Source organism: Pelophylax lessonae (genome assembly GCF_965119305.1).
Source record: "Pelophylax lessonae genome assembly, chromosome: 11".
Classification (NCBI taxonomy): Eukaryota; Metazoa; Chordata; class Amphibia; order Anura; family Ranidae; genus Pelophylax; species Pelophylax lessonae.
The window spans coordinates 114,085,843-114,109,609 of record NC_138778.1 but is presented as its reverse complement, the minus strand read 5'-3'; the positions used below and the strand labels follow the sequence as shown (position 1 = coordinate 114,109,609).

The 23,767-nt window shown below is 45.4% G+C and overlaps 1 protein-coding gene across 1 annotated transcript in view; it reads right to left on the bottom strand.

Moving 5' to 3' along the window:
- LOC309566526 (protein FAM83C-like) overlaps positions 1-23,767 on the bottom strand; it is a 73,039-nt gene that overhangs the window by 8,482 nt on the left and 40,790 nt on the right. Inside the window, exon 2 of the mRNA XM_082271699.1 lies at positions 19,021-19,188. Within this exon, the coding sequence (XP_082127825.1) occupies positions 19,021-19,188 (168 nt within the window). The remainder of the gene's footprint in view (positions 1-19,020; positions 19,189-23,767) is intronic.

The following is a 23,767-nucleotide window of genomic DNA, read 5'->3' as shown; positions in this document are numbered from 1 at the left end:
CCCATGGACTCCTGGGATATCGCCTGGGATCATCTATCCCAGGAGTCCACGCGAATCACCTAGTGCCGAAATCTCACGCTATTTCCTTTTCATTTCCAATTTCCATCCCATGTTTTCTGCTAATGACAGGTTGCTATAGCAACCGGGCGGCAAATTCCGCCGCCACCAATGCTATGGCAGTGTGTCGGGATGAAAGAGCGCCGTGCAGTGGCATTACTGTGGAGGCATTAGATTGGGCGGTGCATGCTGGGTAGCCAGCTGCCCCCGAATCCCAGGAAAGGAATACAAGAAAGTTTCAGATGCTTCCAAGACCAGGTTAGGTTTAAACGATTTAAAAACTAAAAAGAACATTAATGTCATTATCCAAACGTTAGATTTGAATTGGAGACAATTATGGCGGAGTATTCAAAAAAAACAAAACAAAATAAAAAAAAAAAAAAAAAAATGACCTGGGGGACTGAAACTCCGATTTAAAAATGTAATGCATCCCTGGGGCACAATATGTGTCCTCATCCCACTCCCTGGGGTAGAGATGAAAGTTTGCAGGAAATTGAGAGTAATCCATTCCAAAATAGGGGGAAGACTTGCTACAAGTGTGGGAAAAGGTAAGGCTGAAGGTAATCTTTATCCCCTTCAATACCGGGCACTTTCACTCACTTGCTGCCTAGGCCAAATTTTCAGCTTTCAGTGCTATTGTACTTTGAATGACAATTGCACGGTCATGCAACACCGTACCCATAGGAATTTTTTTTATTTTTATTTTAATTTATTTAACACAAATAGAGCTTTCTTTTGCTGGTTTTTTCTTTGTTTTGGTTATAAAATTTTGCAAATAATCCTCCTTCATAAAATTAGATCAAAACGTTTCTTTGGTGAAAATAACCCAAATCAGGGTTTTATTATTTAGAATGTAGGAAAGTTATAGAGTCCAAAAACTATGGTATAGATCTGAAAATGGATCAATCCAGATGTACTGTTGGCCTATCTCATTTCTTGAGGCCTGAAAAACATCAGGACTAGGGTTGAGCGAACACCTAGATGTCCGTGTTCGACGGGTTCGGCCGAACTTTAAAAAAAAGTCCGGGTCCGTGTCCCGGACTTTTACCGAACTTTTCCCGGACACCGAACCCCATTGAAGTCAATGGGGACCCGAACTTTAAGGCACTAAAATGGCTCTAAAACACCAAAGGAAAGGGCTAGAGTGCTGCAAATGGCAGCAAAACGTAATTAAGAGCATGGCAAGTGCTCTGCAAACAAATGTGGATAGGGAAATAACTTAAAACAACAAAAAAAAAACAGAAAAATAAAACAATGTTCTTCTTCATCTCTGAAGGACGAGGCCCATATGGAGTAGGAGGGAGGTTGAGGTGGTGGTGGATGTGGCGGTGACATAGGCGTGCGCACAGGGTGTGCTGGGTGTGCCTGGGCACACCCTAATCACCTAGGGCACATAGCATTGCCAGTGAGGAGATGGGAAAGATCTCCCTGGGACCTGCTCTGCTCTATTTCTCCTTGCCTACAGGTACATGGCCCCGATACATTACTCTCCCTGCTGGCAAACACATGCATGTGTATTTCAACTTTGGGGTGCACACCTTAATGCAATAGGCTGCGCACACCTATGGGCGGTGTAGGTGGAAGCGGCGGTGGAGGAGGACCAGGGCCGGATTAACAGCATCATGGGCTTGGTGCTGAGGATTTTGAAGGGCCTTAAGGGCCGTGCCTTGCCATGCACCCAGAGGAGGAAGGGTGCAGCCATGCATGCCTAATTCAACATGGGATGCTGTCTCTGAAGCCCATAAACACATCCATGCATCGCCAACTGTCCCTCCTTGTCCGGCCTTCACGCTGTGTGGGGAGGTTCTGAGGGTGCTGCCTGGGGAAGCGAGCATAGAAGCCAGACTTCTGTGTTTACAAGTGACAGAAGAGCGGTAACAGTGAATATGGCCAACCCGGGGCCTATATAAAAGGTAGGGGCCTGGAGCTGCAGCTCCAATAGCCCCTACATTAATCTGGCCCTGAGGAGGAGGACAAGGTAGCCAACACTGCTTCTTTTCACAAATTTTAAATGAGGGTACACCCCAAAAGAGTGAGAAAGAGCAAAAATGGAACAATGGGTGGGTAAGGTCGGTATCCATTGCTATTCTGCATAAGGTACGGAAAAGTCCCGTGGGATCCATGCCTGGTTCATTTTAATGAACGTGAGCTTGTCCACATTGTCTCTGGACAGGCGGCTGCGCTTGTCTGTTATAACGCCCCCAGCCGTGCTAAATACCCGTTCAGATAATACACTGGCTGCAGGGCACGCCAGCACCTCCAAGGCGTAAAGGGCAAGCTCAGGCCATGTGCCCAATTTGGAGACCCAGAAGTTGAAGGGGGCAGACCCATCATTCACTACATGTAGGCGTGTGCACACATACTGCTCCACCATGTTGGTAAAATGCTGCCTCCTGCTAAGACGTTCCATCTGAGCTGCTGGTGCTGCTGTTTGTTGTGGCGTGCTGACAAAGCTTTTCCACATTTCGGCCATGCTAACCCTGCCTTCTGAGGTGCTGGCGGTGCCCTGGTTGCGTTGGCGACCTCCTCCTCCTCCTCCTCTGCCTTGTGCTTCCACTGTGGCCCCGCTGTCAGATGGGAATGCCAGCAGCATGGCGTCTACCAGCGTGCGCTTGTACTCGCGCATCTTGCGATCGCGCTCCAGTGAGTGAATTAAGGACGGTACGTTGTCCTTGTAACGGGGATCCAGCAGCGTGGCCACCCAGTAATCAGCACAAGTTAGAATGTGGGCAACTCGGCGGTCGTTGTGGAGACACTGCAGCATGTAATCGCTCATGTGTGCCAGGCTGCCCAGAGGCGACGAAAGGCTGTCCTCTGTGGGAGGTGTATCGTCCGTGTCCTCTGTATCCCCCCAGCCACGCACCAGTGATGGCCATGAGCTGGCCTGGGTGCCACCCTGCTGTGAACATGGTTCCATCTCCTCCTCCAGCTCCTCCTCCTCCTCATCCTCCTCATCCTCCAGAACTGTGCCCCTGCTGGACAATTGCGTCCCTGGCGTTTGCGTGTGCAGGAACCCACCCTCGGAGCCCCTTGCGAATGACTGCCCTGAAAGCCTTGGAAATGTTACCTCTTCATCCTCCTCCTCCTCCTCATCCTGTGCCACATCCTCTTCCATCATCGCCCGAATTGTTTTTTCAAGGAGGCATAGAAGTGGGATAGTTAAGCTGAGAACGGCGTCATTGCCACTGGCCATGTTGGTGGAGTACTCAAAACAGCGCAACAAGGCACACAGGTCTCGCATGGAGGCCCAGTTATTGGTGGTGAAGTGGTGCTGTTCCGCAGAGCGACTCACGCGTGCGTGCTGCAGCTGAAACTCCACTATGGCCTGCTGCTGCTCGCACAGTCTTTCCAGCATGTGCAAGGTGGAGTTCCACCTTGTGGGCACGTCACATATGAGGCGGTGAGCGGGAAGGCCGAAGTTACGCTGCAGCGCTGCCAGGCGAGCAGCAGCAGGGTGAGAACGCCGAAAGTGCGCACAAACGGCCCGCACTTTCTGCAGCAGCTCTGACATATCGGGGTAGTTTTTAAGGAACCTCTGCACCACCAAATTCAGCACATGCGCCAGGCAAGGGATGTGCGTCAAACCGGCTAGGCCCAGAGCTGCTATGAGATTTCGCCCGTTATCACACACCACCAGGCCGGGCTTGAGGCTCGCTGGCAGCAACCACTCATTTGTCTGCTGTTCCATGCTCCTCCACAACTCCTGCGCGGTGTGTGGTTTGTCCCCCAAACAGGCAAGTTGTAAAACTGCCTGCTGTCGTTTACCCCTGGCCGTGCTGAAGTTGGTGGTGAAGGTGTTACGCTGTCCGGATGAGGAGGCGGTAGAGGATGAGGAAGCGGAGTAGGAGGAGTTACGAACAGGAGGCAAACTGAAGCGCCCTGCAATCCTCGGTGGTGGAAGGACATGCGCCAAATTGCTATCCGCCTCAGGCCCATCCGCCACTGCATTTACCCAGTGTGCCGTTAGGGAGATATAACGCCCCTGACCGTGCTTACTGGTCCACGTATCCGTAGTTAGGTGGACCTTGGCACAGATGGCGTTGCGCAGTGCACACCTGATATTTTCCCCCACTTGGTTGTGCAGGGAAGGGATGGCTTGCCTGGAAAAGTAGTGGCGGCTGGGCACGACGTACTGTGGGACAGCCACCGACATAAGGTTTTTAAAACTGTGCGTCTCCACCAGACGGAATGACAGCATTTCAAAGGCCAATAATTTTGAAATGCTGGCATTCAGGGCCAGGGATCGCGGGTGGGTAGGGGGGTACTTCCTCTTCCTCTCAAGTGTTTGGGAGATGGAAAGCTGAACGCTTCCACGGGACATTGTGGAGATGGTTGTTGGTGACCCAGGTGGTGGTGTTGCTGACAGATCGTCTGTTTGCGGGGTGGCAGGTGCCGGTATCACTACAGATGTGGCTGGAGCGGCCGAGACTGCAGCAGAAGAGGAAGCAGGATGAGCCAGAGACGTTTCTTGGTTTTGAAGGTGTGTACTCCACTGCAGCTCGTGCTTTGCACTTAGATGCCTGATCATGCAGGTTGTGCTCAGGTTGAGAAGGTTCATGCCTCGCTTCAAGCTCTGATTGCACAGGGTGCAAACCACTCGTGTCCTGTCATCAGCACATTTTCTAAAGAACTTCCACGCTAGAGAACTCCTTTGAGCTGACTTTGGTGCGCTCGTTCCCTTGCTGCGTTGGGCAGTAGCGGGCGTAGTGTCTAGGGCACGGCCGCTCCGCTTCTGCACCCTATACAACAAAGAAAATGGCCTCTGCCCCCACCTATAACTGGCCTTCATAGCAAAGAACACATGGAAGGGCAACGCACATGAAACAAACAAAGATAAAATTCCCAGTTCAATTTGCCAACCAGTCTGCTTATGTATTGACGCAAACTGTTAGACAGGCCAATTTGGTTGGTAAGCAGACTGGTTGGCAAATTGAACTGGGAATTTTATCTTTGTTTGTTTCATGTGCGTTGCCCTTCCATGTGTTCTTTGCTATGAAGGCCAGTTATAGGTGGGGGCAGAGGCCATTTTCTTTGTTGTATATGTGTACTGGTGAGTGGACATACTGGGTGCCTTTGCTGTAATACCATCAGCTGGGCTTCCATTATGCCCCCAATTACCTTTCAGGAGGGATGGGCCACCTCCAGGCTCACCTGCCCCCTATCTATCCATTAGCTTGCATGTGCTCCCACTGTGGAGACTCTTTAAAATTCATTAGAGTTAGGACTGCAGGTAACAGGGAGCCTTGACGTGGCCCTGCAGCTTTCACATGCGTTTGCAAATGTGTGCTAACTAAACCCCTGTATTGACGCAAACTGTTAGACAGGCCAATTTGGTTGGTAAGCAGACTGGTTGGCAAATTGAACTGGGAATTTTATCTTTGTTTGTTTCATGTGCGTTGCCCTTCCATGTGTTCTTTGCTATGAAGGCCAGTTATAGGTGGGGGCAGAGGCCATTTTCTTTGTTGTATATGTGTACTGGTGAGTGGACATACTGGGTGCCTTTGCTGTAATACCATCAGCTGGGCTTCCATTATGCCCCCAATTACCTTTCAGGAGGGATGGGCCACCTCCAGGCTCACCTGCCCCCTATCTATCCATTAGCTTGCATGTGCTCCCACTGTGGAGACTCTTTAAAATTCATTAGAGTTAGGACTGCAGGTAACAGGGAGCCTTGACGTGGCCCTGCAGCTTTCACATGCGTTTGCAAATGTGTGCTAACTAAACCCCTGTATTGACGCAAACTGTTAGACAGGCCAATTTGGTTGGTAAGCAGACTGGTTGGCAAATTGAACTGGGAATTTTATCTTTGTTTGTTTCATGTGCGTTGCCCTTCCATGTGTTCTTTGCTATGAAGGCCAGTTATAGGTGGGGGCAGAGGCCATTTTCTTTGTTGTATATGTGTACTGGTGAGTGGACATACTGGGTGCCTTTGCTGTAATACCATCAGCTGGGCTTCCATTATGCCCCCAATTACCTTTCAGGAGGGATGGGCCACCTCCAGGCTCACCTGCCCCCTATCTATCCATTAGCTTGCATGTGCTCCCACTGTGGAGACTCTTTAAAATTCATTAGAGTTAGGACTGCAGGTAACAGGGAGCCTTGACGTGGCCCTGCAGCTTTCACATGCGTTTGCAAATGTGTGCTAACTAAACCCCTGTATTGACGCAAACTGTTAGACAGGCCAATTTGGTTGGTAAGCAGACTGGTTGGCAAATTGAACTGGGAATTTTATCTTTGTTTGTTTCATGTGCGTTGCCCTTCCATGTGTTCTTTGCTATGAAGGCCAGTTATAGGTGGGGGCAGAGGCCATTTTCTTTGTTGTATATGTGTACTGGTGAGTGGACATACTGGGTGCCTTTGCTGTAATACCATCAGCTGGGCTTCCATTATGCCCCCAATTACCTTTCAGGAGGGATGGGCCACCTCCAGGCTCACCTGCCCCCTATCTATCCATTAGCTTGCATGTGCTCCCACTGTGGAGACTCTTTAAAATTCATTAGAGTTAGGACTGCAGGTAACAGGGAGCCTTGACGTGGCCCTGCAGCTTTCACATGCGTTTGCAAATGTGTGCTAACTAAACCCCTGTATTGACGCAAACTGTTAGACAGGCCAATTTGGTTGGTAAGCAGACTGGTTGGCAAATTGAACTGGGAATTTTATCTTTGTTTGTTTCATGTGCGTTGCCCTTCCATGTGTTCTTTGCTATGAAGGCCAGTTATAGGTGGGGGCAGAGGCCATTTTCTTTGTTGTATATGTGTACTGGTGAGTGGACATACTGGGTGCCTTTGCTGTAATACCATCAGCTGGGCTTCCATTATGCCCCCAATTACCTTTCAGGAGGGATGGGCCACCTCCAGGCTCACCTGCCCCCTATCTATCCATTAGCTTGCATGTGCTCCCACTGTGGAGACTCTTTAAAATTCATTAGAGTTAGGACTGCAGGTAACAGGGAGCCTTGACGTGGCCCTGCAGCTTTCACATGCGTTTGCAAATGTGTGCTAACTAAACCCCTGTATTGACGCAAACTGTTAGACAGGCCAATTTGGTTGGTTAGCAGACTGGTTGGCAAATTGAACTGGGAATTTTATCTTTGTTTGTTTCATGTGCGTTGCCCTTCCATGTGTTCTTTGCTATGAAGGCCAGTTATAGGTGGGGGCAGAGGCCATTTTCTTTGTTGTATATGTGTACTGGTGAGTGGACATACTGGGTGCCTTTGCTGTAATACCATCAGCTGGGCTTCCATTATGCCCCCAATTACCTTTCAGGAGGGATGGGCCACCTCCAGGCTCACCTGCCCCCTATCTATCCATTAGCTTGCATGTGCTCCCACTGTGGAGACTCTTTAAAATTCATTAGAGTTAGGACTGCAGGTAACAGGGAGCCTTGACGTGGCCCTGCAGCTTTCACATGCGTTTGCAAATGTGTGCTAACTAAACCCCTGTATTGACGCAAACTGTTAGACAGGCCAATTTGGTTGGTAAGCAGACTGGTTGGCAAATTGAACTGGGAATTTTATCTTTGTTTGTTTCATGTGCGTTGCCCTTCCATGTGTTCTTTGCTATGAAGGCCAGTTATAGGTGGGGGCAGAGGCCATTTTCTTTGTTGTATATGTGTACTGGTGAGTGGACATACTGGGTGCCTTTGCTGTAATACCATCAGCTGGGCTTCCATTATGCCCCCAATTACCTTTCAGGAGGGATGGGCCACCTCCAGGCTCACCTGCCCCCTATCTATCCATTAGCTTGCATGTGCTCCCACTGTGGAGACTCTTTAAAATTCATTAGAGTTAGGACTGCAGGTAACAGGGAGCCTTGACGTGGCCCTGCAGCTTTCACATGCGTTTGCAAATGTGTGCTAACTAAACCCCTGTATTGACGCAAACTGTTAGACAGGCCAATTTGGTTGGTAAGCAGACTGGTTGGCAAATTGAACTGGGAATTTTATCTTTGTTTGTTTCATCCGCTTCTGCACCCTGCTCCCTCTTCTGCTGTGCTGGTGGCTCTGTGCGACCACCGCCTCTTCCTCCAAACTACTCAGGTCACCTGCATGACGTTCATTCCATGTGGGGTCGAGGACCTCATCGTCCTCCACATCATCTTCCACCCAGTCTTCACCCCTGCCCTCCTTGTCGGTCTCCACAATGCTGAACGCCGCAGCAGTTGGCACCTGCGTTTCGTCATCATCGGAGACGTGCTGCGATGATCCTTGCATGTACTCATCTTGAGAAATAAGTGGTTGGGCATCGCTGCACTCAATCTCTTCCACTTCTGGGGCAGGGCTAGGTGGATGGCCCTGGGAAACCCTGCTGACAGAGTCCTCAAAAAGAATAAGAGACTGCTGTATGGCTTGGGGCTCAGACTGCTGGCCTGATTTGCAAGGGGGTGAGGTGAAAGACGGTTGGACATTGGCTGCAGGTGCCAACTCTGACCTTTCTGCAGTAGACTGGGTGGGAGACAATGTGAAGGAACTGGAGGCACTGTCAGCAGCAAACCAATCTACTATCGCCTCAACTTGTTCTGGCCTCATCACTTCTAGGGGCGTTTGATGCCCTACCAAATACTGATGCAGGTTCTGTCGCCTACTCACACTTGAGGAAGGTGTTTCACTTGTGCGTGTAGCTGGCACAGATCGACCATGTCCTCTCCTTGCAACAGGAGCTCTACCAGCAGCACCACGACCCAGGCCACGGCCCTTATTTGACGGTCTCCTCATATTTCTGTAATTTAAGATCTTGCCCTAGAAAGGTTTTTATTGAATAGCGGAATAGAAAATATGATCCAAAAAAAGTGTATGTATATCACACGTACACAACCACACTAGGCCCCAATTACTATTGTTTGTACCCCTAAAAGGCTAGATGAGGAGTAGGGGGAGTATGGAACAGGCAGCACCCTCAAACCTTCAGAAGTATGAGATGAACCCCAACAACTTGGAAAGGTGGATCTCTCTCACACGTACCGACACAGACTATCCCGCAATTCAATTGATCCTCAAAGGTTTTTATTGAATAGCGGAATAGGAAATATGATCAAAAAAAGTGTATGTATCTCGCACGTACACAACCACACTAGGCCCCAATTACTATTGTTTGTACCCCTAAAAGGCTAGATGAGGAGTAGGGGGGGTATGGAACAGGCAGCACCCTCAAACCTTCAGAAGTATGAGATGAACCCCAACAACTTGGAAAGGTGGATCTCTCTCACACGTACCGACACAGACTATCCCGCAATTCAATTGATCCTCAAAGGTTTTTATTGAATAGCGGAATAGGAAATATGATCAAAAAAAGTGTATGTATCTCGCACGTACACAACCACACTAGGCCCCAATTACTATTGTTTGTACCCCTAAAAGGCTAGATGAGGAGTAGGGGGGGTATGGAACAGGCAGCACCCTCAAACCTTCAGAAGTATGAGATGAACCCCAACAACTTGGAAAGGTGGATCTCTCTCACACGTACCGACACAGACTATCCCGCAATTCAATTGATCCTCAAAGGTTTTTATTGAATAGCGGAATAGGAAATATGATCAAAAAAAGTGTATGTATCTCGCACGTACACAACCACACTAGGCCCCAATTACTATTGTTTGTACCCCTAAAAGGCTAGATGAGGAGTAGGGGGGGTATGGAACAGGCAGCACCCTCAAACCTTCAGAAGTATGAGATGAACCCCAACAACTTGGAAAGGTGGATCTCTCTCACACGTACCGACACAGACTATCCCGCAATTCAATTGATCCTCAAAGGTTTTTATTGAATAGCGGAATAGGAAATATGATCAAAAAAAGTGTATGTATCTCGCACGTACACAACCACACTAGGCCCCAATTACTATTGTTTGTACCCCTAAAAGGCTAGATGAGGAGTAGGGGGAGTATGGAACAGGCAGCACCCTCAAACCTTCAGAAGTATGAGATGAACCCCAACAACTTGGAAAGGTGGATCTCTCTCACACGTACCAACACAGACTATCCCCCAATTTAACTGATCCCCAAAGGTTTTTGATTAAATAGCGGAATAGAAAATATGATCCAAAAAAAGTGTATGTATATCACACGTACACAACCACACTAGGCCCCAATTACTATTGTTTGTACCCCTAAAAGGCTAGATGAGGAGTAGGGGGAGTATGGAACAGGCAGCACCCTCAAACCTTCAGAAGTATGAGATGAACCCCAACAACTTGGAAAGGTGGATCTCTCTCACACGTACCGACACAGACTATCCCGCAATTCAATTGATCCTCAAAGGTTTTTATTGAATAGCGGAATAGGAAATATGATCAAAAAAAGTGTATGTATCTCGCACGTACACAACCACACTAGGCCCCAATTACTATTGTTTGTACCCCTAAAAGGCTAGATGAGGAGTAGGGGGAGTATGGAACAGGCAGCACCCTCAAACCTTCAGAAGTATGAGATGAACCCCAACAACTTGGAAAGGTGGATCTCTCTCACACGTACCAACACAGACTATCCCCCAATTTAACTGATCCCCAAAGGTTTTTGATTAAATAGCGGAATAGAAAATATGATCCCAAAAAAGTGTATGTATATCACACGTACACAACCACACTAGGCCCCAATTACTATTGTTTGTACCCCTAAAAGGCTAGGAGTAGGGGGAGTATGGAACAGGCAGCACCCTCAAACCTTCAGAAGTATGAGATGAACCCCAACAACTTGGAAAGGTGGATCTCTCTCACACGTACCAACACAGACTATCCCCCAATTTAACTGATCCCCAGAGGTTTTTGATTAAATAGCGGAATAGAAAATATGATCCCAAAAAAGTGTATGTATATCACACGTACACAACCACACTAGGCCCCAATTACTATTGTTTGTACCCCTAAAAGGCTAGGAGTAGGGGGAGTATGGAACAGGCAGCACCCTCAAACCTTCAGAAGTATGAGATGAACCCCAACAACTTGGAAAGGTGGATCTCTCTCACACGTACCAACACAGACTATCCCCCAATTTAACTGATCCCCAAAGGTTTTTGATTAAATAGCGGAATAGAAAATATGATCCCAAAAAAGTGTATGTATATCACACGTACACAACCACACTAGGCCCCAATTACTATTGTTTGTACCCCTAAAAGGCTAGGAGTAGGGGGAGTATGGAACAGGCAGCACCCTCAAACCTTCAGAAGTATGAGATGAACCCCAACAACTTGGAAAGGTGGATCTCTCTCACACGTACCAACACAGACTATCCCCCAATTTAACTGATCCCCAAAGGTTTTTGATTAAATAGCGGAATAGAAAATATGATCCCAAAAAAGTGTATGTATATCACACGTACACAACCACACTAGGCCCCAATTACTATTGTTTGTACCCCTAAAAGGCTAGGAGTAGGGGGAGTATGGAACAGGCAGCACCCTCAAACCTTCAGAAGTATGAGATGAACCCCAACAACTTGGAAAGGTGGATCTCTCTCACACGTACCAACACAGACTATCCCCCAATTTAACTGATCCCCAAAGGTTTTTGATTAAATAGCGGAATAGAAAATATGATCCCAAAAAAGTGTATGTATATCACACGTACACAACCACACTAGGCCCCAATTACTATTGTTTGTACCCCTAAAAGGCTAGGAGTAGGGGGAGTATGGAACAGGCAGCACCCTCAAACCTTCAGAAGTATGAGATGAACCCCAACAACTTGGAAAGGTGGATCTCTCTCACACGTACCAACACAGACTATCCCCCAATTTAACTGATCCCCAGAGGTTTTTGATTAAATAGCGGAATAGAAAATATGATCCCAAAAAAGTTTATGTATATCACACGTACACAACCACACTAGGCCCCAATTACTATTGTTTGTACCCCTAAAAGGCTAGGAGTAGGGGGAGTATGGAACAGGCAGCACCCTCAAACCTTCAGAATTATGAGATGAACCCCAACAACTTGGAAAGGTGGATCTCTCTCACACGTACCAACACAGACTATCCCCCAATTTAACTGATCCCCAAAGGTTTTTGATTAAATAGCGGAATAGAAAATATGATCCCAAAAAAGTGTATGTATATCACACGTACACAACCACACTAGGCCCCAATTACTATTGTTTGTACCCCTAAAAGGCTAGGAGTAGGGGGAGTATGGAACAGGCAGCACCCTCAAACCTTCAGAAGTATGAGATGAACCCCAACAACTTGGAAAGGTGGATCTCTCTCACACGTACCAACACAGACTATCCCCCAATTTAACTGATCCCCAAAGGTTTTTGATTAAATAGCGGAATAGAAAATATGATCCCAAAAAAGTGTATGTATATCACACGTACACAACCACACTAGGCCCCAATTACTATTGTTTGTACCCCTAAAAGGCTAGGAGTAGGGGGAGTATGGAACAGGCAGCACCCTCAAACCTTCAGAAGTATGAGATGAACCCCAACAACTTGGAAAGGTGGATCTCTCTCACACGTACCAACACAGACTATCCCCCAATTTAACTGATCCCCAAAGGTTTTTGATTAAATAGCGGAATAGAAAATATGATCCCAAAAAAGTGTATGTATATCACACGTACACAACCACACTAGGCCCCAATTACTATTGTTTGTACCCCTAAAAGGCTAGGAGTAGGGGGAGTATGGAACAGGCAGCACCCTCAAACCTTCAGAAGTATGAGATGAACCCCAACAACTTGGAAAGGTGGATCTCTCTCACACGTACCAACACAGACTATCCCCCAATTTAACTGATCCCCAAAGGTTTTTGATTAAATAGCGGAATAGAAAATATGATCCCAAAAAAGTGTATGTATATCACACGTACACAACCACACTAGGCCCCAATTACTATTGTTTGTACCCCTAAAAGGCTAGGAGTAGGGGGAGTATGGAACAGGCAGCACCCTCAAACCTTCAGAAGTATGAGATGAACCCCAACAACTTGGAAAGGTGGATCTCTCTCACACGTACCAACACAGACTATCCCCCAATTTAACTGATCCCCAAAGGTTTTTGATTAAATAGCGGAATAGAAAATATGATCCCAAAAAAGTGTATGTATATCACACGTACACAACCACACTAGGCCCCAATTACTATTGTTTGTACCCCTAAAAGGCTAGATGAGGAGTAGGGGGAGTATGGAACAGGCAGCACCCTCAAACCTTCAGAAGTATGAGATTGTGTTCACTGTACCCCACAAAGATTGAGTTCACTGCACCCCACAATGATTGTGTTCACTGCACCCCACAAAGATTGTGTTCACTGCACCTCACAAAGATTGTGTTCACTGTACCCCCCAAAGATTGTGTTCACTGCACCCCACAAAGATTCTGTTCACTGTACCCCACAAAGATTGTGTTCACTGCACCCCAAAAAGATTGTGTTCACTGCACCCCAAAAAGGATGTTGTTCACTGCACCCCAAAAAGGATGTTGTTCACTCCACCCCACAAAGATTGAGTTCACTGCACCCCACAATGATTGTGTTCACTGCACCCCACAAAGATTGTGTTCACTGCACCTCACAAAGATTGTGTTCACTGTACCCCCCAAAGATTGTGTTCACTGCACCCCACAAAGATTCTGTTCACTGTACCCCACAAAGATTGTGTTCACTGCACCCCAAAAAGATTGTGTTCACTGCACCCCAAAAAGGATGTTGTTCACTGCACCCCAAAAAGGATGTTGTTCACTGCACCCCAAAAAGATTGTGTTCACTGCACCCCACAAAGATTGTGTTCACTGCACCCCAAAAAGATTGTGTTCACTGCACCCCAAAAATGATTTTGTTCACTGCACCCCAAAAAGGATTTTGTTCACTGCACCCCAAAAAGGATGTTGTTCACTCCACCCCAAAAAGATTGTGTTCACTGCACCCCAAAAAGATTGTGTTCACTGCACCCCACAAAGGATTTTGTTCACTGCACCCCAAAAAGATTGTGTTCACTGCACCCCAAAAAGGATTTTGTTCACTGCACCCCAAAAAGATTGTGTTCACTGCACCCCACAAAGGATTTTGTTCACTGCACCCCACAAAGATTGTGTTCACTGCACACCAAAAAGGATTGTGTTCACTGCACCCCAAAAAGATTTTGTTCACTGCACCCCAAAAAGATTGTGTTCACTGCAGCCCAAAAAGATTGTGTTCACTGCAGCCCAAAAAGATTGTGTTCACTGCAGCCCAAAAAGATTGTGTTCACTGCAGCCCAAAAAGATTGTGTTCACTGCAGCTCACACACAGAAAAATGGATGTGGATCACTGACACCTGCCTATCTCCAATCCCACACCACACAGCAATATCGATTGTAGTTTGTAGAACACAGTTTCCCTAAAATTCAGCAGACTCTGTCCCTAACAGGATTGAGAAGAGATCGTAGATCAGGATTGAGTGCAGACCCCACCCCCCACACAGCAATATCGATTGTAGTTTGTAGAAGACACTGACCCTATATAATTCAGCAGACTCTATCCCTAAAATGCCTACAACTCGCCCTGCCTAAACACTCCGACCTGTCCCTCAATTCTATCCGGACACAAATGGTTTTTTCCTGCCTATCTTTCCCTAATCAGCAGCCAGCACGTTGATGTGTGCTCTGTCCCTGAATCTAAGCAGCATAATGACGCCGCTGCGGCTGCCTCGAACTTATAAAGACTTGGTCACATGCTTCAGACGGCCAATCACAGCTACTGAGACATTTGCAGGCATGGCTGGGATGGCTTAAGGCACACCAGTTAAACGATTGTTGATTGGCTGTTGAAAGCCCGCCATGAAAAGAGCGCCAAAGCATGCAAAACCCGGAAATAAAACGACCGAACACGGATTTTTACCCGAACATACAGTAAAGTGTCCGTGTCCGTGTTCGGGTACAAAAAATCCAATTATTCGGTACGAACACGAATAATACAGTCCGTGTTCGCTCAACACTAATCAGGACAGTACATATATCCCCCAAATGACCCCTTTTTGGAAAGTAGACAGTCCAAGGTATTTAGTAAGAGGCATGGAAAAGTTGTAATTTTTGTCACAATTATTTAGAAATTAGGAAAAAAAAAAAAGAATTCACATTTTTATATTATTTAAATGTATTCTTTTTTTTTTACTATTTTTATTTTACATACTGTCACCAGTGCAGTACAGTGTTATCATATAACCAGTGTAGTGGTGATCAGGGACACTGACTGGTGATAGTATGTAAAAAAAAAAAAAATATATATATATATATATATATATATATATATATATATATATATATATTTATTTTTTTCAATTTAAAAAAAAAAAAAAAAAAAATTTCCTTTTGTATTACTTTTTTGTTTTCCAACAGTAGTAACAATACTACTCTGGGGAAAGGATCAGAATTTTTTTTTCCCATTATGTACCAGTTAATTTCATTGGTATAAATAACTATTTTTACTATTGTTTACTATTGTCATGTGATCTGCTGTGATTGGTCACAGCGATCACATGACACTGGCAGCAAATCAGTACAGTGATTAGTCATTGGCAAATGAAAGATTGTGCTGCTGCGTGGCCGATTGAGAGGCACGTTCTGGGAGGACATCATATGGTGTCCTCTTAGAACAACAGTGCTCCCGCCCGGCCATCATAGTACTATAGGCCAGTTAGGAAAGTGTCAAGTATAGATGCATACAGTATGTCTCAACCTGACTGCAGCTGAACGGATCTATATACAAAAGCTACAAGCCAGCATTTCCTCAAATGGCGAGGCAAGTAGTGAGACAAGAATGGATTATTGTGCAAAGCCAGTTCTATCATAGCATTCTAAAACTGGATTAACCACTTAAGCCCCAGAAGATTTTACCCCCTTCCTGACCAGGGTTTTTTTTGCGATTTTTTGCTGTGTGACTTTAACGGACAATTGTGCGGTCGTGCGACGCTGTACCTAAACAAATTTGACGTCCTTTTTTTCCCACAAACAGAGCTTTCTTTTGGTGGGATTTGATCACCTGTGCGATTTTTTGATCATGCGCTATAAACAAAAAAATAGCGTAAATTTTGCAAAAATGACAATATTTTTCACATTTTTTATTTGAAATTCCCAAAAAAAAAAAAAAAAAGTAAAAATCTAAAATGTTTTAACATTTTCGGCCAATTTGTTTTATGCTACATATGTTTGGTAAAAATAAAAAAAAAAAAAACCCGCAAAAAGCGTATTTTGATTGGTTTGCGCAAAAGTTATGGCGTTTACTAACAAAGGGAAAGATTTTTGTAATTTTTGGTGTTTTTTTTTTTTTTTTAAACGAGTAATGGCGGCGATCTGCGATTTTTTTTGCGGTACTGCGACATTGCGGCGGACAGATCGGACCCTTGACTGACATTTTTGACACTTTTGGGGTTACCAGTGACATTACTGCGGTAATCAGTGCTATACATATGCACTGTTACTGTAAAAATGACACTGGCAGGGAAGGGGTTAACTGTATTGGAGAGGGAGGGGTTAAGTGTGTCCTAGGGGCGTGCTTCTAACTGTGATTGGACATGGCTACTACTGTAAAAACAGAGATCAACGGTCCTACATAGTAGAACCGTCTGATCTCCATTTTTACACAGGAGATGAATGACAGGTGGCTTGTTTACATAAGCCACCTGCCTTTCTCCCTCTCTACCGACGATCGCAGTGTGACCGGCGGACATCAGGTCCGCCGGTCACACGCACGGACTCCTCAGTGAACGAGCCGGGGCGGGCGCCCGCTATTGGCTCACAAGCCAGTGACAGGCTAGTGACATATATATACGTCACTTTGCCTGGCCGGGGCTGACCGCCGCAGTATATGTACTTGCGGCGGTCGGCAAGCGGTTAAAGGAGAAAAAAAAATGGGTTAGGTCTCCTACTTATTTTAGATTCAGTTTCATTCAACATTAAGGCTGGGTTCACACCTCCATGCAGAGTGGCTCACAGCAGGGGTCCGGTGCGTCCCTGTTCACCATTTCAGGTCCAATTTCAGTCTGAATTTTTGCCTGAATTTGGACCTGAAACGGACCAGAAGAGGCACAGGACTCCTGTGCAATTCACTCTGCAGCCGTCCCGGAGCTGGGTGAACCGGCTTCATTGAGAGCCAGTCACAGGCTCCTGACATGCAAATTGGATGCGGGAAAATAACTGCAAATAAAATACAGTAAAATACTGCATGCAGTAAATCAGCTGTGAAAGTTCAACTCTAAGAATTTACCATTATAATTACTGCATTATTATTATTAAAATGCGGTAATATACCGCATTAAGCTGGTTGCCAAGGAGTGGACCGAGAAGCTGGCTGCCGTATCCTTGACAGATGACTCATCAGCTGTCAGCAGACTTACCCGCTGAGGAAGAGGAAGGAAGGAATGAAGAGAAGAAAAAAAGTGGGGTTTCCCCCAAAATCCATACCGCCCCTTATGGCAGCATGCAGGTCAGAGCACCCCAAAGCACCTGGTCCCCATGTTGATGGGGCCAAGGGCCTCATCTCCACAACCGTGGCCAGTGGTTGTGGGGGTCTGCGGACGGGGGGCTTATCGTAATGTGGGAGCCCCATTCACAAGGCCCCCCCCCCCCAAGACCCCGATGCCCCCCCAATGTGAATGAGTAGGGGTACCCCTACCTATTTACCAAAAAAGCGTCAAAAAGTAAGAAAAAAGACAGTTTTTGACAAAACCTTTATTAAAACAAAAATAAAAAGCAGTGTCCCCTGATAAAGCCATGGTCAATCACCGCCGGAAAAAAAACGAGGAAAAAAAAAAAAGCTCCTTTGCAAGGACAGCTGGCCACTGAATGCCTCCTTTGTTGTTTGACAGTCCTTATATAGGTAAGGGTGTGTCCACCTGGTGACGTTATCTGGTGGCACTGCCCCCCTCGTGACATCACAGACCAGTGCATGCTGAGTTGGTGACATCACGGGGTGGGCACCAGGTGGCCCCGCCCCTACTTATATAACATCTGACAAATGGCAAAGGAGGCATTCAGCAGCCAGCTGTCCTCGTGAGCAGAGCTCGGCAGTGTGGTGGGTATTGTGATTGACGATGGATTTACATCAGGGACACCGTTTCATTTTTTTAATAAAGGATTTGTCAAAAACTGTCTCTGGGTTTTTTTGTTAATTATAGACACTTTAATATAATGTACCCCATACTCATTCACATAGGCGGGGGCGAGATCCAGTGGCCTTCTTGTTAAAGGGGGCTACCAGATTCCGATAAGCCACCTGACCGCAGAGCCCCCCCCCCCACCAGACACAGTTGAGGGAATGAGGCTCTTGTCCACATCAACAAGGGGACAAGTTGCTTTGGGGTGGGAGGGGCAGAGTCCTCCATGCCCCAAAACACCCACCCCCTATGTTAAAGGCATGTGGCCTGGTATGGTTCAGGAAGGGGAGGGGACATTTGAAAAAAAAAAAAAAACACAGCACCCATACTTTTAAAGTGGTCTGTAAAAAAAAAAAAAAAAAAAAAAAAAAAAGCAATCAGCTGTTAGTGGGGAAGCCCGCTGACAGCTAAGGAGTCATCAGTTGTTAAGGACGCTGCTGCCGGCTTCCCGGCCCACTGCTTAGCATCCAGCTATTTGTAAAAAAATAACAGCCTGGGTCCCACGACCCCCATGCTTTTTCTTTTTTTTCGACAAATACAGCATGTGATATCACCAGCAAAACCCTGGTGGCGATTACCACATGCTGTTTTACTCTCTGGTCTGTTTGTGAATTGGACTTTTTTTAGGCTTTTTATGCGATATTTAATCGGCACATTTTTTTTCCCCCATTAAATACTGCATCATTTTTTTTTTTTTTTTTTTTTTTGGTGAATTGGACACTGAATTACCTGCATGCAATAATTTATGTAAATGAGTAACATTATCGCAGGCGGTAAAGCTTAGTAAACTGATGCCTTTCTTCAATGAAGCCCCATCTCACAGCCGGAAACTTGGTCTTACAGGAAAATGCTTTGGAAGACATGCTTAAAATAGTTTTTTATATTATTTGCAATTGAAACTTACAGGTAGATGAATTTTGTCGAATCCCAACTTCTGAAACATTTCTTTGAAGTACTTCAGATTTTTTTCATCGAGTAACAGGTAAACAGGTACTCTTCTTTTGCTTGCTGCTTCTATGAGATCACATAAGATGTCAACATCTGTGAAAAGATCCATGACCACTGCAATGACCTAAAGAAAAAAAAGAGAAGAGAAAATGCTCATGTTACCATGAAAGTTTCCTCTCATTACTTGCCTTTTTTTTTTTTTTTTTTATTCTCTCAGATGCTTACTGGTTTCTGGCCTAGGTCAAAATAATGTCACATATCCCATGAGTCCTAATGGACATTTCATTTTCGTTAATCTGGAAGAGGGGGGTTTTCTCAGCTAAGCACCCCCTTCTTTCTGCATGACTGGCCTAAGGGCAGATGGTTTCCAAGAAGTAAATGCTACATGGATCATATGCCCCTACTCAAGATGGCCGTGGCAAGAAATGCTAGGGGGGCTTTTAATATTAAAAATAAATTAAGCGCTCTTTCAGACGGCCGCTCCGCTGTTTTTGTCCGCTGCGGGACTTTTTTTTTTTTCACGGAGCGGATGACATTTGTGTCATCCGCTCCGTATGCCCGCATATCATCCCATCCGTTTGCGGATGATATACGGACATAATGTAAGTCTATGGGCATTGCGGATGTCAGCAGATGACACCGCTGACATCCGATTTTCCTTCCTTTCCGTTTTTTGAACGGAGGAAAAATAGGGTTCTGTTCCGTTCCAAAAAACGGAACAGAACTGAAAGGAAGAAAATCGGATTGTCAGCGGATGGTATTCCGCTGACATCCGCAATGCCATTCACTTACATTATGTCCGCAAATCATCCGCAAAAAAATAGGATGATTTGCGGACATACGGAGCGGCTGTGTGAAAGAGCCCTAAATAGGGTTTTCATTTTGTGGTGTTCAGAAGTTCTGCTGGAGGAAAACTCTACTTTTGTGGGGGGGGGAAATAGCAATTAAAGAAAAAAATATAGCGTTTACAATTGCAACACACGTCATGTTGTAATTGAATGTTATTAAAAATTACCTTTCCCGTTAGCCTATAAGAACTATTCTATCATTCTATCAAAAATTAAAAATGGCAAGCTGGGCTATCTCACCCTAGAGCTTCTAAATACTTAAAAGAGCATATCCCCTAACATCTCCCTTAAGTCTGAATGTTCGGTGCGATTCATTACCTAATGCCCCATACACACGTGCAGATTATCTGCAGACTTTTGTCTGCAGACTTACCTTTTCTATGTAGTGCAAGGGCCTGCCGGATTGCATACAAATTGAAAGTGTTTAGATTTGACCTCATATTATATGGTTTTGGTAAGTCTGCAGACAAAAGTCTGCAGATAATCTGCACGTGTGTATGGGGCATAACACTACATTCTCTGTTCCTTGTAATATTAATTAGTTTGATGATCAACCTCTGCTTACGGTTTGAACCCAATAAGGATTTGGTGATCAAGAATTATAGCAACATTTGTTAATCCTTCTTTTGTTGCAAACTGTTCTTACTATTGGTGTTACTTCTACCACTAAGACTCCATTCACACTAGCGCGACTTGTCAGGGGACTTGGTCGCCCGCCATTGAATAGCACAGGACCCGTTCTAATAGGAGCGACACAAGTCGCTCCGACTTAGAAAAAGGGTCCTGTACTACTTTGGGGCGACCTGGAGGCGACTTGCATTGACTTCAATTGTACCCCCCTCCCGCCGCTTCCCGGTCATTTTCCCCCCACTTACCGGACCCGTTGTAGCGTGGAAAATGGTTTGGTCCGCTGTCCTCCCAGGCAGGAAGTCGAGTGAGGGCAAGATGGCCCCCACACCACTCTATGGCATTGGAGGACCGGAGCAACATCATACGTCACTTCCTAGCAACGGTTTAATAGAGCCCATTTTTTTCCCCCCATCATGAAAAAAATATTTTTTTCCCCTTTTTTACTGTAGATGTGACATCGGAGGTCTTTTTGACCCCAGATCTCACATTAAGGTCCTGGTATGCTTCTTTCTATTACAAGGGATGTTTACATTCCTTGTAATAGGAATAAAAGTGATAAAAAAAAAAAAAGTGTAAAAAAAAAAAAAAAAGTTTGCAAAAGCGAACGCATACTCAAGTTGCACCCACATATGTAAACAGTGTTCAAACGACACATGTGAGTTATCACTGCGATCGTTAGAGCGAGAGCAATACATCTTTTCTGTAACTCTAAACTGGTAACCTGTAGAATTTTTTGAAATGTTGCCTATGGGGATTTTTAAGTACCAATGATTGTTGCCATTCCACGAGCGTGCGCAATTTTGAAGCATGACATGTTGGGTATGTATTTACTCGGCGTAACATTATCTTTCACATTATAGAAAAAAAAAATGGGCTAACTTTACAGTTTTCTTATTTTTTTAATCAAAAAGTGTATATTTTCCAAAAAAATTGCATTTGTAAGACCGCTGCACAAATACGGTTTGATAAAAAATATTGCAACGATCTCCATTTTATTCTCTAGGGTCTCTGCTAAAAAATAAAAAAAATGTATAATGTTTGGGAGTTCCAAGTGATTTTCTAGCCAAAAAAATGATTTTAAAACTTGTAAACAACAAGTGTTAGAAAAAGGCCTGGTCCAGAAGTGTTAAAAAAAAAAACTACCTTTCCTTTTCAATCTACAGCCACTGTAATTTTCAAGAAATGCAATGCAATATGGCTACCTGGAGCTGTTCTGTACACAGTTCTAGACTGAACACACCCCAGAAACATTTCCTGCTTGTGTGATAGGCAGACTTCTGGGAAAATTGGTGAGCCAAAGACATCCTCTGGCATCCTCTGCAACAAAATGTCATTTTTGGTGAGATACATCCAATAGGAACAGGTCTATAAGGGATGCAGGCCCAGCAGATTTCATCATTAGTGCTTTGCAGCTTCACAGCTGATTGCTAATTGTGAAACTACTGATTTCTTCAGAATAAAAAAAAAAAAAAAAAATTGGAATCTGCAACAAAAATTGTTATAATCCTCGCAATGTACATAGATCACCCATAGGTGAGTGTTTTTTTCTCAACGAAAGTGGAGTTACGCTTCAATGTCTACAGAAAGAGGATAGGTCAGGTCAATTGTATTGCCCACAGACGTAGTGACACTAAATGGTATCCTTATTCTCCAAAAATATTTCATACACATTAACAATTTATTGGCCCCGTAATCTATTTTTCATGCCACCAGCTTTGTAATCTCCTATTCCTATACGCCCGTCCTGCTGGTCTGCTATGTAAATAGAGGGTGCAGCCAGATTTCCTCCTCCTCCTCATTGCTGGCTGAGCCTCTTTGTGAAATCCTCTGCTCATACCTCAACCCCCTTCCACTTGGCATTGGGCTTGAGCCTATCAGGCATCAGGAGAGCTGGAATCAGAGATGGGGAGAGGGCTTGCTGTGGAGGAGCCTTGGATTATGGGAATTATACTTCATAAAGGGACGCAGAATAGTACAAGCGAATAGGGGCAGGTGGGCTCTGAACTACAGGAGCTAAAATCCCTGGACACAAGCCTGCTTTTCGCAGGCAAATCTAGAGACCAAGTTGTCTTTACCAAGGAGAAACAGCGCTGAGAGGACCTGTGGCAGGATGTGACACCAGAAAGAGAGTCATGGAGCCGGGATGTGCTGCTTGTGCCTGTCTGCCTACATCAGGAGAAAGAACCTGCTGCCAAGTCTTCCAGAGTCTGGCAAAGACTGCAGTTTGTAAGAACCAGAGCTGAAAGACTGTGCCTCTGGGACCCGACGTCTAAAACTGCTGACTGCATAGTGTATGAAACCAGACCTGTTGCCTGTCAGGAGTGGTGAGCAGAGACAAAACAGGACTTAATTCCTTGCTACACACAGCACAACATATTGCTCTTTACATAGCAGCCCTGCAGGTATCCATTACATACTCCTAAAAAGGGACAGCGTTGTGTGCACCACCTACAAAAGGGTCCCACTGAAAGCCAGCCAACACTAACATCTAGGTGCCAGGTACTTTACAAACACCTTCTAGGGGTACCCTAATCATGAACACTTATGCATAGCCACATCTGGGGTAACAATATATAATAGTGCACTTAAGAACATTAGTATTGGGTTTCAGAATCTGCTTTGTATACTGGTGCGCAGTCATTTTGGAAAAGGAAAGGCCAACCCCAAACCGTTCCCAGAAAGTTGGGACCATGTCCAAAATGTCTTCGTATGTGGAGCTAAAGAAGCTGAGGGTAAAGGTGATGGACTGGCCAAGCATGTCTCCAGACCTAAACCCTATTGAGCATCTGTGGGGTGTCCTCAAATGAAAGCTGGAGGAGCGCAAGGTCTCTAACATCCACCAGCCTCGTGATTTCGTCATGGAGGATTGGAAGAGGACTCCAGTGACAACCTGTGAAGCTCTGGGGAACTCCATGCCCAAGAGAGTTAAGGCAGTGCTGGAAAATAATGGTGGCCACACCATATATTGACACTTTGGGCCCAATTTTGACATTTTCACTTAGGGGTGTACTCACTTTTGTTGCCAGTGGTGTAGCCATTAATGGCTGTGTGTTGAGTTATTTTGAGGGGACAGAAAATTTACACTGTTATACAAGCTGTACACCCACTACGTTACACTGTAACAAAGAGTCATCTCTTCAGTATATATATATATATATATGTGTGTTTAAACCTGAGGAGTGGGAATGAACTGATGAACTGTGCGCCAGCATTTTTCTACCAATT